The 17,390-nt window shown below is 37.0% G+C and overlaps 1 protein-coding gene across 1 annotated transcript in view; it reads left to right on the forward strand.

The window, feature by feature from the left end:
• RNF144B (ring finger protein 144B) overlaps nt 1-17,390 on the forward strand; it is an 84,433-nt gene that overhangs the window by 48,072 nt on the left and 18,971 nt on the right. Inside the window, exon 4 of the mRNA XM_008056550.1 lies at nt 6,583-6,643. Within this exon, the coding sequence (XP_008054741.1) occupies nt 6,583-6,643 (61 nt within the window). The remainder of the gene's footprint in view (nt 1-6,582; nt 6,644-17,390) is intronic.

The raw sequence follows: 17,390 nt of genomic DNA on the forward strand, positions 1-17,390 counted from the left end.
GGGAGTGATGATACACATCCCTATTTGAACAGTAACTGCCATTACATGGCCTGAGAAATCTAACTTCTTCCAACTGCCAGCTGGCAGTGGAGGCAGGAAAGAGCTTCTCACCCATTAATCCTCATTCCGCCGGGCTCGGTGGCCCAGCCTGTAAAACCGCGCCTTTGGGAGGCTGAGGTGAGTGGATTGCCTGAGCCCGAGGGTTCGAGACCCGCCTGGGCAGCGAGACCTCATCTCTACAATAAATCAAAAAATCAGCCGGGCGTGGTAGCGCGCGCCTGTAGTTCCGGCTACTTGGAAGGCTGAGGTGGAAGGATCGCCAGAGCCCAGCAGGTCGAGGCTGCGGTGGCCGAGAGCGGCCACTGCACTCCAGTCTGGGTGACAGAGTGAGACTCCAACTCCAAAAAAAAAAAAAAAATCCTCATTTCAAGTCCTGGGGCACTGAAACGACCAACCTGGCTCTTGCTGCTATTGCTTCAGTGTACCTAAGAGAAAAGGTGAATGTGGTTGCTCTTGCCCAGAATGAGGGCTCCAGAATTTCTATAGGAAGGGATTTAGGTTAGGCCACTCTGGAGGTCTGGGCTAGAGGGATGGGGGAGGGAGAGGAGTAGAGTTCTAAGGAATTTGAAGCTATGTTTGTAGAATATGGTTCTTACTTAGATTGCATATTCATTTTGGGTAGCTTTGGGAAAGGCTGCTAGAGTTATAGGGATCCAGGTGGTCTCCCCATATCACCCATTGCCACTGCCTCCATTTGCTGACTCTGAGCATTCTTCCTTCTCATTGTCATGGTGGGAAGCTGGGGCAGAGAAAGGATGAGGATGACCAGGCGGGAGGCCTTACTCTTGTTACTGTGGTCAAAAAAATCGGAATAGGAAGGGACTGGATTTATCTATGATAACCTTTGTCTACAATATGTGCCTGCTGGAGAAAAGCTAGATGGTGGTGGTGGATGGAGGGATCTACCAAGTCAGAGTTAGTAGGTTTTTATGAGGTTCTCGATACATTTGAATTACATTTTAGAATGTATTTAAAACTGTGCCTAAGTGGAAAATAAGGATTCTAAGCTTCTTCTTAAACTAAAGGCAAATATAAGAAAACCAAGCCATAATGGGCTGAATGTGTCATGTGGATGAGTCGAGGGAGAAGAGGCAAGAGATGATATGGGAAGATGTTCCTGCTTCCTTAATGTACTGAGACATTTCCACCTACACAGGTGAACAAATAACAGCCAGGGCAGCCCCCTGCAGTGGACTGTGAAGATCACTGGCCCTGGAATTCCAGTTCTCTCCCACTGTGCACTCCCCCAGGGGGCCCTCCCTTCTGCCTCTCAGACAGTGATGCCCTCTTGTGTTTTCCTATCAGGATTTGTCATTTAGTATTTAGGTGGGGAGACTTGAGCTTGTTTGTTTTACTCAAGTGAATGGATGATTGTGCCACTTTTCTTCTCTGTTAGGGAGAGCCGTTCTTGTTTTCTGAATTGTGGTGGAAAACATTCTTAGTTTCTGTATTAGTGTGATTGGACATTGATCCACAAGGCAAGCGTTGTTTCTCCTGCTTTTATTTTTTTTATAAGTGAGAGCACCTCAAAATTTGCCAAAATGTGGATAGGTTGTAATGATCTACTTACTAGTGGTCAATTCCATCTCCAGATGTACTGATCTGTTTTATTCTGTGATCAGCCTATTTCTTTAATTTTCAAAGCAACTGTAGCAGAAGTGCAATTTATAGGGCCAGATTTAAGTAAAGTCTGGGCACTTTTTTCCTTTTGTCCTGGCTTTCCAGACTCTGATGGGCAATACTTTTCTGAAGACTATTTCTAACTTCTGTTTCAACTTTTATTTCTTGACTATTAGTTTTCTAGCCAAAAGGTAATATATAGTATATTTATTAACATTTTTTATGGGAACACACACTACTTTCGGCCTGAATGCCTCTGTGCTAAGCAGGCTCTACTGTCTGCTCTTTTTCTTTCTTTCTTTCTTTTTTTTGTAGGGTTAGTGTTACTATAGATGGCGATTCCTGTTCAAATATTATGGTCATAGTTAATACTGATAAACAAGGGTGTGCCTCACTTTTCATTTCTTTTCAGTTGTGGATGTTAGTGATATCCAAAGAACTGTTATGTGTACTGTTACAGCACTCCCGCATGTAACTATATTATGACTTCCCTGGTTTTGCTCCGCTGTAGGTGAATGGAAAGGCAAAGATATTCAGTAGAGTAGGAACTGAGTATTTAATAAGGATTCTCAGGTTCATTTTTGTCAGAAACAAAACCAAATTGCAACTGTAGGCAATTAGTAGCCTTTTCTTTCTTTCTTTCTTTCTTTTTTTAGATTAGAACATGTAGTTTATTTAAAAGGTAAATCTGAGAGAGAGAGAGAGAGAGAGAGAGAGAGAGAGAGAAAGAAAGAAAGAAAGAAAGAAAGAAAGAAAGAAAGAAAGAAAGAAAGAAAGAAAGAAAGAAAGAAAGAAAGAGGAGATTCACTTCCCCAAGGCAGGGAAGGGGGCCAAAGTTAGGAAGCATGGCAACAACTGTAGCTCAAAGAGCACATGGCCACATCAGAACCTTAGTAAGGCTTTTCTTATTATTATTCTGATATTATTTCATTAAAATGAATCAATTTATTTTCTCTTTGAATTCATTTTTTTTGGAAAATACTTTCTAGAATGAGGATGAAGAAGAAAAGTGGTCTTTTGTGCTTGGATAGGAAGAGAGGGACATTTTTATTTATCTGTTAATTTAGCACAGACTTTGAAGGAGAGGTAGCAAAAAATAACTAAATCAAATAATACTTGTTAGCAGTTAATCTGAGGGGAGTGATCTCTTGATAACTGAGAAGATACTTAAATAACTTTGCTTCTACTACTTGTCAGTGGATTTGGATAGTAGTGAATTAGAACCTTCTGAATAAAATGAATGTCAGTGGTCTATGCTGACCTAAATAAATAAATAAACAAGCAGGAGAAGGGACAGCTCTTTCTTACAGTAGTATTCTTATCACCAAATATAGAATGAATGATGGAAATAAAAAACAATTATTAAGCCAATATAACAGCAATAATTATTTTTGGCAAGAAGTATTAATAGCCACAAAAATGAGTGGGCAAAGGTATGATGAGAAACAGGATATTGCATAGTCTCAAATTATCTCCCTACAAGATACTTGTTGTTTACAAAGGGAGAAGAAACCTGGCAGATACCACCATAACCAAGTTAAAAAGTTAACATCACCAATAATGAGACATGTCTCATGTAGCTCCTGACGCCCCCAGGGTCACATGTGTAATATTCTTGCCAAAAATACACAACCTCAGTCTAATCATGAGAAAGCATTAGTCAGATCCAAATTAGAGAATATTGTACAAATAACTGGACTGGACTCTTCAAATGTGTCAAGGTCATAAAAGGCAAAGATAAACTGAGGAACTGGCACAGTTTGGAAGGTCAAGGAGACAGTGCAACTAGATGCAAGGTGGTAACCTGGATTGGATATGAGCCTGAAAAAAGGCCTTACTGGGACAGTTTGTGAAATTTGAATATGGCCTACAGATTCTTTAATTGTATTATAGCAATGTAAATTTCATTATTTCAATACTGACTATGGGTATATAAGGTGTTCATGAGGGGAAGTGGGGGAATGGCACTTAGGAACTTGATACAAATTTTGCAGCTTTTTGTAGAATGTTTTGTAGAATTTTGTAGCTTTTTGTAGAATGATTTTGAATGATTCAGAATTTCTTTGTTGGCAGAAAGAAGATAAATGTCTACCACAAGATTCCTCTTTATAATCTTTTTTATTATTCTGGAGGATTATCAGCTTAGCAGTCAATTTTAGAGTACTCATGAATATCTTAAAAAATTTGGTGGTAGCCCTTTTACCTGTGGCCTGATACAGTCTTCCAGTAATCATCCTAATATAATTATTCCAATATTATAATTGCAGAAACAGAGGCCTTGAGCAATTCTGACATAGTTCCAAATGGCAGTGGAACCAGGAATTCAATACTTTGGATGATTTGTTATTGTCATTTTTTTGTCCACCTTTCTGTTATCTAAAGCCAAAAGTATGATAGAAACATTTCAGAAAATTACCTCTCCTCTGCAGAATCCATCTGACAAGATCAAGGAGTAGATTTTTAAAAATCTTATATATATTTATTGCCTTCCAAGTAATTTTAGTTCCTTGAACGTAACTTCTGTATGACTCTGTGTCTTTGCTCATTGGTGCCAGGCTTCCAGCCCAGAGCTTTTCCTGTGGTAGGCTGTCAGCAAGTACATAGAGAAGATGCAAGTCTCAGTGATGGGGATTAGGGAAAAGAATGGTATGTTCTGTGTGTGATCACGATTCCAAAAGGACCAAGTAGAATGACAAGGGATGAAATTAATTTTTTGTGGCACAAATTTCAATAAAAAATTGATTTACCTTATTAAGGCTTAATTCTTCATAAACCTTTGACTTACAATAAATGTGATATCCAAAGCAAAGTAAAAGACAAAAAAAAAAAAAAATTAGAGACCTGTGACTTTCCTGTTGGTAGTAATTATATTCTGATAAAATTTAAAATGAAAAATCTCTCTCTACTGTGGTTGACTTTTTTCCATCAATTTCTATCGTTTTTTCTCATTAGCATTTAATCTGTGTCTAAAATCTTATCTTCTATTTTCTTTGTCTTCCATAAACTGTATTTGACTTAATTGTTTTATAAATTGTTCATCATTGAAAAAATTAGAATTTTACTGTTATCTTAGAATGATTTAAGGAAGCTCATTAGTTCACAAACTACCATTTAGCTGGGGGTGAATGGAGTATAGTACTGTCCCCTAGAAAAAAAAGACCTTAAATAGCTTTTAGGGGGTGACTAAAAATAGACTCATAGAATGTCACTGAGGTCTCTTGGGCTCAGATGATATTATCAAGTCACCTTGGCCCAAAAGTTGAAGTAGCATTAGGTTATTTTATCCTCTACCCACAGTAAATTAGTGACAAAGTCAGGAAGTGAACTGTGGTTCCTTAATGCTTCCATCACTTCATTTGTCTGTACCTTTTGCCTCCAACTCTGAATTTTATTTGAGCTACCTTGTCTTTTAGGGAAGATGACTGGGTAGTATTATAGCAAATGAACAAAGCTGACTTTCAGTATAATAAAAATCTAGCCATACTTTAAAAATAACTATAGTAATATACCTAACCCTGAAGAGTATCCCACATCTTAAAAGCAAAAAAAGCAAAAAAAAAAACTTAAACAGAAAAAAAAGAGCTATAGTAAAATAATCATAACATGAAATTGACTTTTTTTTGTTGTTGCAAGAATTGCTAAGGAGCTTTTATTTAAGGTACCAGGTGAAAATGTAACATTTTCTTTCCAACTAAAGAAAGAAAATTTGGAGAAAAATATTTTTATTATTAAATTTATGTTTTACCATATTTTACTTGGAATGGAAAGACTAGACTTGCTTAATTGTGGTCCTTGATACATTTAGCTACCTTAGTTTGATTTATTTTCAAAATAAACAAATTGAGATTATTTTTAAGGGAAAGGATTATATTTTAAATGTATTATTAGATGTATTATATTTGTTAAGTAAAATTTTAGCTGCATCTTTTTTATTCCAGTTTTCTCAAAGTAGACTTTTTCCTGTAGTTGTAAGAACTTATATCTAGATATGTTTTATACCAAAAAAAGGTAATAATTTAGAGTTGGAATTGTCAAAGCTAAAACTGTATTCTTTATCAGCCTGCTGAATAACAAAGGAAGGCTAATATCAAATTCCTTGATTTTTCTTAGTTATAAGTCTTTTAAGCAATGTCAATAAACTTACATTTGACATCAGTGGAATTAATATTTTTAGAAAGCTAGTTTAAGAGCAGTTAGCTTTTTCGGCATCTACCTTTGAAATACAATTTTAAAACGATTAATCTGAAATGTCATTTGGTTAGATATGAATCATTGTTCACTAGTAAGTCTGGTTTATATTGCCATCTGCAATGGAGATGCAAGTCTAGTCGCAAGAAATATCTTAGGCACTTCTTTAGCAAGGTCTGGGATATCAATGTATGATTATCAAGGGCTCTATGAAGTGGTTTTTGTCAGAATAAATGATTTTTATATTGTTTAGAAGGAACTATTTATTTTCTAGGTAGTGAATGAAGTTTTCATAAACCCTGAGGCACTGTCTACCTGACCTTACTTTTTAAGGGATCCAAAACTAGAACTATAATATTTCTAACATTTCTTAAATAAATATAGAGAGAAAAGGAGCATTTTGCATATATGAACATGAATATTTTGGGAGGTCTAAGTAATAACATTCGGTTGTTTGGTCTTAGTAGCCACTGATGAGAGAATGGAAGGCGATCAGAGTTTCGGTGTTTTGGAGAGTGGGTGTTTCCTAGCCACGGTAGAGGAGTGGGGATGATTTGAAAATTGCTCTATATATTACTGCATGAACAGTATAGAGCAAACAATTAGTATAAGTGGAATATAGTAAGCAAAACCAGAAAGTGCAATCATGAAAAGCTGGTAACTCAGGGTCTTATAATGGCTAAAATCTCATCTTCTCTGTATCTCTGGTTTCAGATTGCCTGTTTGGTACCTGTGGATCAGTTTCAGCTTTATCAGCGGTTAAAGTTTGAACGAGGTATGCACTCTTTTTTTTTTTTTTTTAATCCTGATGGTGAATATGGTTTGATGTGTCATCTTTATACTAGCCCATGTGGAAGATTAAGGCAGCTGTGGGCTGTCAACAAACTCACAGAGAAAAAAACCTGTAAATTGTAACATAAAATTTCAACTCTCTCAGCCACAACCAGAAAAAAGAAAAAAACAGACTAGGAGGAAATAAAACATTCTATATGTATTTATATTTTTAATTTGGCTCATGTGAAAAAGATTTTGCAAAAGTTGGATGATAACAACAGTAAAACAAAAGAAAGTGACTTGCAAAATGGATTTTACCACCGGTTTTTGATTCTCAAAGATCACTTTGTAACCAACCCAAACATTTCTACTGTACTTTATACTATTTACCATTTGTTGTTTGATACTACTTTTGTAATCAAGGTAATGGCTGAGAGGTATCATTTTAATGCGATTTTGATAGGTATCATTTTAATGCGATTTACAATGTATTGGACTGGTTTCTTTCTGACTTTGGACTTGGGGTGATTTATATAGCTTTTCTATTTATATTGCCCATTTATCTGTAGAAATTATATTGTTACTCCTTTTGGCTTTTAATAGGTCTGTTTTTAGGAGCCCTTTCCCTCTTGTCATACTCTAACTTTTTTTGAACTAAATAGTCTATTTTTTAGTATCTGAGAAGTAGGAGAAAAATTGTTTCCCCCAGAACTCATAGTCTAGTTTCATTGAGTATATTAAAAAATGAGTCTAGCATGAGCATAAAGTTTTCTAATTGCTAACTTTTAAATCTGGATCCATAAAGTCTAGATAGAGGCAAGATAGGAAGAAAACTAACATGTATCTATCATGCACCAGTAAATTTGGTCAGCACAATTACCTTTATCGCATTTAATTTTTGCAACTCCCTGATATATAATCCTTACAGGAAAAAAGAAAAAAAACTCTGCGGGATATGAAAAAAGGTAGAGTAGGAGATTCATAGGATGGCAATCACTATCCTGAGCCAAGATCTGGCTTGGTATAGGCCAAGGACTCTGTTTTCATCAAGCCAAACGCAAATTTATCTCTCTTGGGTGGGTCACTTAACTAAACTCATAAGGCTGATACATTAAGCTGAATTTACCAACAAAATCTTGGACTAAATTGTTTGAATTCCAAATGGTAGGTACATTTTTGCTCTATGTCCGGACAGAAAGTCCGGAAATAGTTATAATGTTGTTGAACATGGAATCAGAACCAGGGGAGTCAGATGGATTGCAGGTTTAATGGAGGAAGACATAGTCTTCGGGGATTCTGAGCTAGCGTGAGAAATGATTAATGATGGGGGGGTATTGACCCTCCCTAATCCATCCACATGGGCTGATTAGATTGAGCATTATAACACCAGATGTGATAGCTAAAGATGATAAGAGCATCAGCCATCTGCCCTGCCATTCTCCCACTTTATTCCAATATCCTCCATTATAAAAATCAACAATAATTGGAATATGGACATTTCCAGTAATTGCCCTGTGAATGACTAGCTGGTGGCAAGTGCCATGATTTGAAGGCTCTTACTTGGAGAAAGTCTAAAGAGTTAGGCTGAGTTTCCAGGCTGTTGCTTAAATGTTGAGATGTGACCCGTCAACCTCATCAGTCCTACTCAGTGGCCTGCAGCACAGTCTGTTTATAGTATTCACTCACCTTATAAGGCACCTCTCCAATTCCATGACCTCTGACTTTCTCCCTAACTACCCCACTGTCCCATCTATCAGTAGCGGGCCTTATTCCTAATTGTTTATGTATTAGGGTCATATTTATTAGCCCAATTGCTTTTGGAGGGGGGGAGAGTGAGTGAGAGAGAGGGAGAGAGAAAGAGAGAGAGGGAGAGAGAGACAGACACTGACTCTGATTCTGACTCACTTGGCCAAGTTGGAATGCAGTGGTATGGTCCTGGCTCACTGCAGCCTTGATCTCCTGGGCTCAAGTGATCCTCCTACCTCAGCCTCCTGAGTACCTGGAGCTACAGGTGTGTACTACCACAAAACTTTAAAAAATTTTTTGTAGAGATGAGGTCTCACTGTGTTGCTCAGGCTACTCTTGAACTCCTGGGCTCAAGCAGTTCTCCTGTCTTGGCCTCCCAAAGGGCTGAGATTGCAGTGCTTGACCTCAGTTAGCTGGGCATGGTGGTGCATGCATGTAGTCCCAGCTATTCAGAAGGCTAAGGCTGAAGGGTCACCTGAGTTGTGATTGTGCCACTGCACTTCAACCTGGGCAACAGGTGAGACCTCGACCCCCAAAAAAAGACAAAAAGAAAAAGTCTTTTTAAAATTAGTAGTGTCAAGAATTAACCTTTCTGTAGGTTGGTTCTCACTGATGAGTAAAAAGTTTGGGGCTATTTAAAAAATACTGGCCAAGAGCCTGAGTGCAATTGCAGGTTCTACTACTTACCAGCTGTGTGACCATGGGCAAGGTCTGTAAAATTTCTGCACCCCAGTTTCTTCATCTGTAAAATGTAGATAACTGTGCCTATACTGTCAGGTTGGGATGAGGATTACATGAATTAATACTTGTAAAGCACTTCCTATGAGTACGTTCTGTGTCTCAGTGTTTAAAATGTTAATGGTTGTTGGTAATAAAAATACTAATAACTTAAAGGCAGTACCTTTACATTAAAGTACATGTAGTGTTCTTCTCTTATTCCCTTTTTCTCTGGTGAAGTAATCATATTATTCTTCAGGAAATATCCTCATCTTGAAATAGGTATGATTGTCTTATCAATGGGATTAGAATGCTTGAAGTTAATTTATGGCAACACCCATCTTTACAGTTGGAATAGCCTTGCCATGGGCAAGGTACACATGGAAAATCATTGCACTAGATTCTTACTATTTCCCCAGAGAGTGCTTGGCTTTTTGAATTTCTGTAGTATTTAATCCTATTTGTGATTGACTTATTTCATCATTAAATATGATTATATATTCAGTCTGGCCACAATCAAGTTGGGCAGGCTTCAACCATTCCATATTTTTTAGGTAGTATTGTATATCTCTACTTTGTTTTATTACAAGTTGATTAAGTAGTTTTATTCATACATGGAATTTATTTTTTCTCATGAATTCTAGGCAGATGCTCCACTATGGATCACATACATTGACAATTCATTTGATTATTCTTGTTTTATAGATGAAAAATCTGAAAATTGAGCAGATTAAGACTTGCCTAGAATCGTATACACTAGGCTTTCTTATCTGTACAAATCTTAAAATTCTATAATTTTTTAATTGTGGTAAAAATAAGAGTTGTCATTTAAACCACTTTAAAGAGTATAATTCAGTTACATGAGTTACAATCATACAGTTATGCAACCAACACCAACTGTCTGCTTCTAAAACTCTTTCGTGACCCAAAACGGTAATTCTGTAGCCATTAATAATTCTCCATTCCTCCTACCTCCATCCCCTGTAATCTACTTTCTTTCTCTATTTACCTATTCTAGACATTTCATGTGGTAGAATCATACAATATCTGTTCTTTTGTGCCTGTCTTATTTTACTTAGTATAATGTTTTCAGTGTTCTTCATTCTTTTTTAAATTTGAATAATATTCCATTGTATGTTTGCACTTCATTTTGTTTATCCGTGCATCTAATGACAGACATTTCAGTTGTTTCTACCTTTAGGTGATTGTAAATAATGCAGCTGCGAACAATGGGGTGTGTAAGTATTAGTTTAAGTCTCTGCTTTCATTTCTTTAGGAGTGGAATTGCCGGGTCATATGGTAATTCTACATTTAGTTTTTGAGGAACTGCCAAACTGTAAAAACTATATAATTTAAATATACATTTAATGAGAAATTTTGCTGTCATAAAGTATTACAGTATGTTAAATTTGGTGACCTTTTGATTCAATCCCCTCATTTTATAAAAAAGGAAACTGGGGCCCAGAGACATTTCCTCTTAGGTGATTTTGGAAGGCAACTTGTAATCATTATTATCCATTAAAATAGTTATTGGAGAATAAACATTCCAAGCAAGAATAAGTTTAAATTAGTAAGGTGCTACATAATTAAATTAGATGTTATGTTTCATTTTTATATAATAGACTTCCTATTTACCTCAAACTCAAGACCTTTATCAGTCAGGTGACTTTGAGGTCTATGTCATTTTATGTGGAACTGTATGTAAGAAGATCTTGGGGCCGGGCTTGGTGGCTCAGCCTGTAATCCCAGCACTTTGGGAGGCTGAGGCGAGTGGATTGCCTGAACCTGCGGGTTCGAGATCCACTTGGGCAACTTGGCGAGACCTCATCTCTACAATAAATCAAAAATTAGCCAGGTGTGGTACTGCACGCCTGTAGTTCCGGCTACTTTGGAAGGCTGAGGCGGAAGGATCGCTGGAGCCCAGCAGGTCGAGGCTGCGGTGGCTGGGAGCATGCCACTGCACTCCAGTCTGGATGGCAGAGTGAGACTCCAACTCAAAAAAAAAAAAAAAAGACGATCTTGGAATACGTTCAATACTAATACTGCTAATGAGTTAAATTACTAACTGAATGAAAGTAAATCTGATTGGGCTTTGAGAAAGAATTGTAAAGATTGTTATTGCTCTGGAAAAAATGTAGAATCAAGAGTATAGGCAGCCCTATTTCTTAGTTATTAAAATCATCCTAATTTTTTCCAATTCCTATTGCCTACCAAGTTCTTTTCTCAATCTTTAGTTTGTTGTCCAGTGTGTGAATGGAATGCATTTGATCAACTGGCCTTTTATGTCTTTGTCTTCATCTAAGCCCTTGGGGAAAACGTTTTGAATAGGATTGTGCAAAAATCATCACCCTACTTACACAAAGCAAAGAAACACTATTTGGCTTTGGTTGGCTATTTTATCCACTTTCCATCAATCTGTGACTTTTCCATAGGCTGTTACTATGTTTCTGGCTTTCCCTTTCTGTGTTTGTCTTCCCATTTTAAACAAAGAATGGGGAATGCTAAGTTTAGCATGTGTCAACGATGACTGCTTTTCTTTCTTCTAGTTCTCGAAGTACATGCCTGATGATTAATACTAGAATTTTGCTTCTCTCTTGTTTCCAGAATCTACTTTTTCAAGAGTACTTTTTTTTTTTTTTTTTAGTTGGAATCTCACTCCATTGCCCAGGCTGGAATGCAGTGGTACGCTCACAGCCACCCCAGCGTCAACCTGCTGGCCTCAGGCGATCCTTCTTCCTCAGTCTTCCAAGTAGCTGGAACTACTGGCTAATTTTTTTGATTTATTGTAGAGATGAGGTCTCGCCAAATTGCCCAGGCCGTTCTTGAAACTGTGGGCTCAGGCAATCCCCTCACCTCAGCCTCCCAAAGTGCTGGGATTTCAGGCTTGAGCCACTGTGCTTGGCCAAAAAAATAGTTGGTTTTTTTTTAAAATTGAGTTGAGATTTTCTATCTCTAGTTCTTAAGCATTTTTCCTATTTTTTGTGATTCTGATCTAGTTTCTATAACTACAAGTTGCTTCAGTTCCTTGCTAGGTTGATGTGTCTGTTCATGTATATTTGTATGAGCATATAATGGTTAGGAACTCTTACAAATGGGTTGTGTCATACCGTTTTTCTTCATAAAAAAATAAAGTGAAATACGAGTTTGTTTTCCTCTTGTTATCTATTAATCTTACTGTATTGACTCCTGCATTCAGTATGTGCTTCTTTACACATAGAGTATCTATCCTATGGCAGGTACAGTTCCAGGTGCTTCCTCAAGCTATGGTTCTTTCTTTCTTTGAAAGTCCTTTGTTCTCTGCATCCTACACAAGCCTCCTTTCATTTTGTGTCTTCACATTCATTATATTACTCTTTGAGTTAATCTTACTCTTTTATTTGTCCTTGGTGAAACGCTTCCACCCCAGGTTTTGTATCTGATCATAAAGACTTTATTTCACCAGAGCTCCCTTGGTAGTGATTTGGTTTCTTTTAGTGTTTTTTCCACTTTTTAAGACTGTGCAATGCTTAATGACCTTATTGGCTGTTTGGTTTTATTTTATTTTTTTAACACTTCCCATCTCTCATTAGTCTGCTAAAACAGTTTGATTTATTTTAGTTGGTAATTAAATTAGTTTGAGTGCATGTTGTTTCCCACAATAATAAAAACTCATGTGGTATCTTTTTTGGCTCAACCTCACAATGGTGCAGGATGGCAGAAAAACCACTCCTGTTAGTTGAAGGAATATACAACAGAATGTCAAGCAAACACCACATAGCTAATGCTCATGGTACCAGGGGAGGCAAACCAAGTGTCTTAGATTTAGTTTTTGAAAACTGAAAATAATCATTAGGGTCAGATGTGGTCCTTAGGTCTCATGGCAGTTTTAATTTCCTGGAATGTTTCTATTTCCCAATAATTGTCAGAAGACAGAAGTAGAAAATAACACCGGACTCAAACTCCTGGGCTCAGGCGATCCTCTCAACTTACCCTCCCAAAGTGCTGGGATTACAGGCATGAGCCACTGTACCTAGCTTCGGAAAATAGTTTTAAATATGTGTATTTTCTGCCTCGCATAATTCACGTGAATGTGCAGTGTCTTAAGATCAGATAGGCATGGGTCTTTACTTCAGCAATCAATTCTACTTTCCATAAGTAAATTACAGTTCAAGTCTTTGAATTTGTCTGTCTCTGATGTGAGTGTGTCAGAGTTAATTGCTTCTACATCATGTATCTATTTAAAGTTTTAAGCACTTTATTGTTTGAGGGGCTCTGGTTTCTCTTTTTCTAGGTTTTTGAGCTTTCCCTCATCTCAAAGCTATATAAGTCTTTCCTCACTGCTGATGTAGAAGAAATTAGTTGAACAGCATCAGTTCTCTTTCTTCCAACTTTGGAATAGGAATTTGAAGGAAAGAGTAACTGACCTTAAACTTTTTGGCGGCCAATTGTGTGTTTTGTGTAGCTGTAGAATGACTGTGTTTCCTAGGCCAAAAGCCAGAAGATAGAATTGAATTTGCAATCATAGTGATAAAACATGTTTTAAAAGTATCCTGTGAATCCTGCAGCGGCTCTACTTTGTCTTAAATTCCTTTCAGTCATTGGTGTGAGGAGAGAGTAAGGAGGAGACAGTCCTTCATTATGCAGAAGCAATTTGATTACCACATGGTATCCCCCAATTTGTTTCTTTCTGGCTTGGGTCTGGGAAGTCCTGTTAGATGCCAGGGCTGCACATGTCTGATAGCCCTTCTGCACTTTTTCCTTTTGTGCTAATCTGGCCTCTGGACTCTACTTGTGGTACACTGTTACATGAGGTATGTAAAGCAGAACTGTGCTCTTAATGGCATACTGGAATTATAATAATTTTTAAAAGGACAGCACTTTTATTTCCTATTGACTTGTATTTGTAACTGCTCTTCTAGCAAGGACATTCTGAAGGACAGTTGCCACGCTGTGCCCAGATGCCTTTTCAGTAGAATCTGGCCAGACTTGTATATCTGGATACCTGTTCCTTTGGGGAAAGTGCTTCTCCAAGAGTACCCTATACAAATATCTCTTGAGGTTGTTGTTGCTGTTCTCTGGAAATATCTGAATGCAGGTTTGAGCAATACAGAACTTTGCTATATATACTACCATTTATTTATTCAACAAATATAGTGTTCCAGGCATCTTGTTAGGTCAGTGATTATTAGGGGGGTAATGCATCTTCCAGAGGACATTTGGCGATATCTGAAGGCATTAAAAAAAAAATTTTATTTTAAAGATGTGGAGTACAATTAAGGGTTTGGTATACAAATGGGCATTGTACAGGTAAAGTTTGGGCCTCACTTTGGTCCCCACATCACCTGGTTTGAGATCAGGTACCCTTATTGATGAAGTGTGCCCCTTCTTCGTTTCTCCCCCTGGCAGTTTCCAGCTACTGCCAATCCCTTTCTTACAGTATTATGATAATAGTTCAGGGTCCGCTGATGAGTGAGAGCATGTGGTACTCAGTTCTTTGTTTCTGTGATAGATCACTGAGGATTACAGACTCTGAATCCATCCAAGTTGCTGCGAAGTTCATAATTTTATCCTTTGTAGCTGTGTAGTATTCCATCATGTATATGTACCACATTTTAAAAATCCAGTCTACTATTGATGGGCAGCATGGTAGGTTCCACGTTTTAGGCTATTGTGAATAGTGCTGCAATAAACATGTGTGTGCAAGTATCTTTTTGTAGAATGATTTGAGTTCCTCTGGGTATATTCCCAGAAGGAGAATTGCTGGATCATATTGGAGGTCAATTTTTAGATCTTTTAGAAAGCGCTGTTTTCCACAGAGGCTGTACTAAGTTGCACTCCAACCAACAGTGTAGAAGTGTTTCCATTTCCCCGCATCCTCTCCAGCATCTGTTGTTTTTTAGAGTCATTGTTGATGACCATCCTGACTGGAGTTAGGTGGTATCTCAGTGTGGTTTTCATTTGCATTTCTTTGATGATTAGAGAGACTGAGCATTTTTCATGTATCTGTTGGCTGCTCATATGTCTTCTTTTGAGAAATGTCTATTCATATCTTTTGCCCACTTTTTAATAGGGATGCTTGTTTTTTCTTTTCAGCATGTTTGATTTCCCTGTAGATCTTAGATGTTAGGCCTTTCTTAGATATACAGTTGACAAATATTTTTTCCCCAGTCTGTGGGCTGTCTCCCCACTCTCTCGATGGTTTCTCTGGCTTTGTGGAAGCTTGTCAATTTGATGAGGTCCCACTTGTCTATGTTACCTCTTATGGCATGGGCACTTGGGGTTTTGATCAGGAATTGGCTGCCAGTTCCAATTTTCATCAGAGTGTCTACAGCATTTTCTAAATCTCTTTTAGTCTGAGGTTTTACGTTTAGATCTTTGATCCATTTAGAGTTGATTTTTGTGTATGGTTTAAGGTAGGGGCCTTGTTTTAATCTTCTGCATGTGGTCAGCCAGTTTTACCAGCACCACTTACTGATATGGTTCTTCTCTCCCCAGTGGTTGGTGGTGGAGGGTTTGTCGAAGATGAGTTGGTTGAGAAATTGAGATTTTGCTTTTGGAATGTCTATCCTGTTCCATTTCTCTATATTCTTGTACCAATACCAGGCTGTTTTAATTATTATAGCCTTATAAAGTCTGGAAGTGTGATGCCTCCTGCTTTGTTTCTTTTGCTGAGGATTGTTTTGGCTATTCATGGTCATTTATGATTCCATATTAATTTCTGCATTGTTGGCAATTTAATGGATATTGCATTAAATCTGTAGATTATCTTGGGTAGGATGGACATCTTAACAATATTGATTCTTCCGATCCCTGAGCATGTAATATTTTTTCATTTGTTTGTGTCATCTTTGATTTCTTTGAGCAGTGTTTTATAGTTTTCATTGTAAAGGTCTTTGACTTCTCTGGTTAGGAAGATGCAAGGTATTTCATTTTTTGTGTGGCTATTGTGAATGGGATTGTGCTTTTTATTTGGTTCTCTGCCTATTTGTTGTAGGTGTATAAGAATGTAAGCTCTCTTCTAATTACTTTTGTTTCCTGGGTGAAATAAAAAGAAAGGTCAGCAGTTGAGAGTGAGAAAAGGAAAGGAGGTACTGTAAGTCTGAAGAAAGAGGAGGAGCTTTATGTAATATGAAATGATGGTGAATCTAGGAATATTGAACATCACTTTTACAAAATGCCTCCCAAGTTGCATGCATTTATAAATCATTCAGCAGATGCTTATAGAACCCCAATTTTATGCAAGCCACTGTGTTTTTCAAGGTATTTTATTGTGACCTAGAGTAGGAAATACATTTTACTTTGAAAGTCAGTATACATACAAGACAGAAACAGGAAAACTTTCATGAAACTATACTTATGTGAAATATACTCTACTTTCTTTTCTAATCTATTTCATTAAAAAAAAATGCAGGTCACAGCCCATTAAATTGATTTCTCAATGCCCATTGTTTGAGAAACAGCATAATAAAGAATACAGATTTGTGTTTAAACCTTTCAAAGGGTTCGAAGTCATACATTAAGGTTGTGGATTAGAAGGAAAAAAAGAATTTCATAATTCTTGGGGAGAACCTGCTATATTTCAGGCACTGTCAAGTAATTATTTACAGTGTCTATTTAATCTTGAACATCTCCATTTTAATAGGAGGAAAAAAGTTTTGAGTTAAATATCTCTTTTAGCAAGTGTTAGAACCACACTTTCTCCTACATTGTAGTAGCTCTATCTGAGTTTGGTGGAAACCAAGGACTACTTCCATTCTGGGATTGTTTTTCTGCTTTTATAAAATCAGACTGCTTTATTAAAAATGGGAATCTCTACTTTTGCATTATTTAGATAAAATTTGGAAAGCTTTCAGATCAAAACTATGTGTTGTAGATTGGCTTCTTATTTTTGGTTCTGGTCTATAGGTTTAAATGTGACTTTTAAAAATGCACAGAAATAAATCATCCTCAAAGGCAGGACTAGTGTTAGGTTGGTGTCATCTGGTTCTCACAAATATAACAACCTCAAAGGCTTATCTGTAGCAATTCTTTTTTTAAAATTACCATAATGTGTTTTAAATTTTTATTTCCATAAATTAGTAATAGTTGAGAGATAAATTGAGGAAATATACAAAAGTAAGAAAAGAAGTAAATATTTCCCCAAAGATTAGTTGGTTTTTGCTTTTCCCTTAATATATTTAGCTTTATTCATTTTTTTACATGTATACTTATAAAAACAAAGACCTTGTTTTATTGTTCCTTTTATCTTTTTTTTTTAGTTGGAGTCTCACTCGGTTGCCCAGACTGGAGTGCAGTGGCCACTCCCG

Source organism: Carlito syrichta, unplaced genomic scaffold (genome assembly GCF_000164805.1).
Source record: "Carlito syrichta isolate Samal-C Ts95f unplaced genomic scaffold, Tarsius_syrichta-2.0.1 Scaffold302395, whole genome shotgun sequence".
NCBI lineage: Eukaryota > Metazoa > Chordata > Mammalia > Primates > Tarsiidae > Carlito > Carlito syrichta.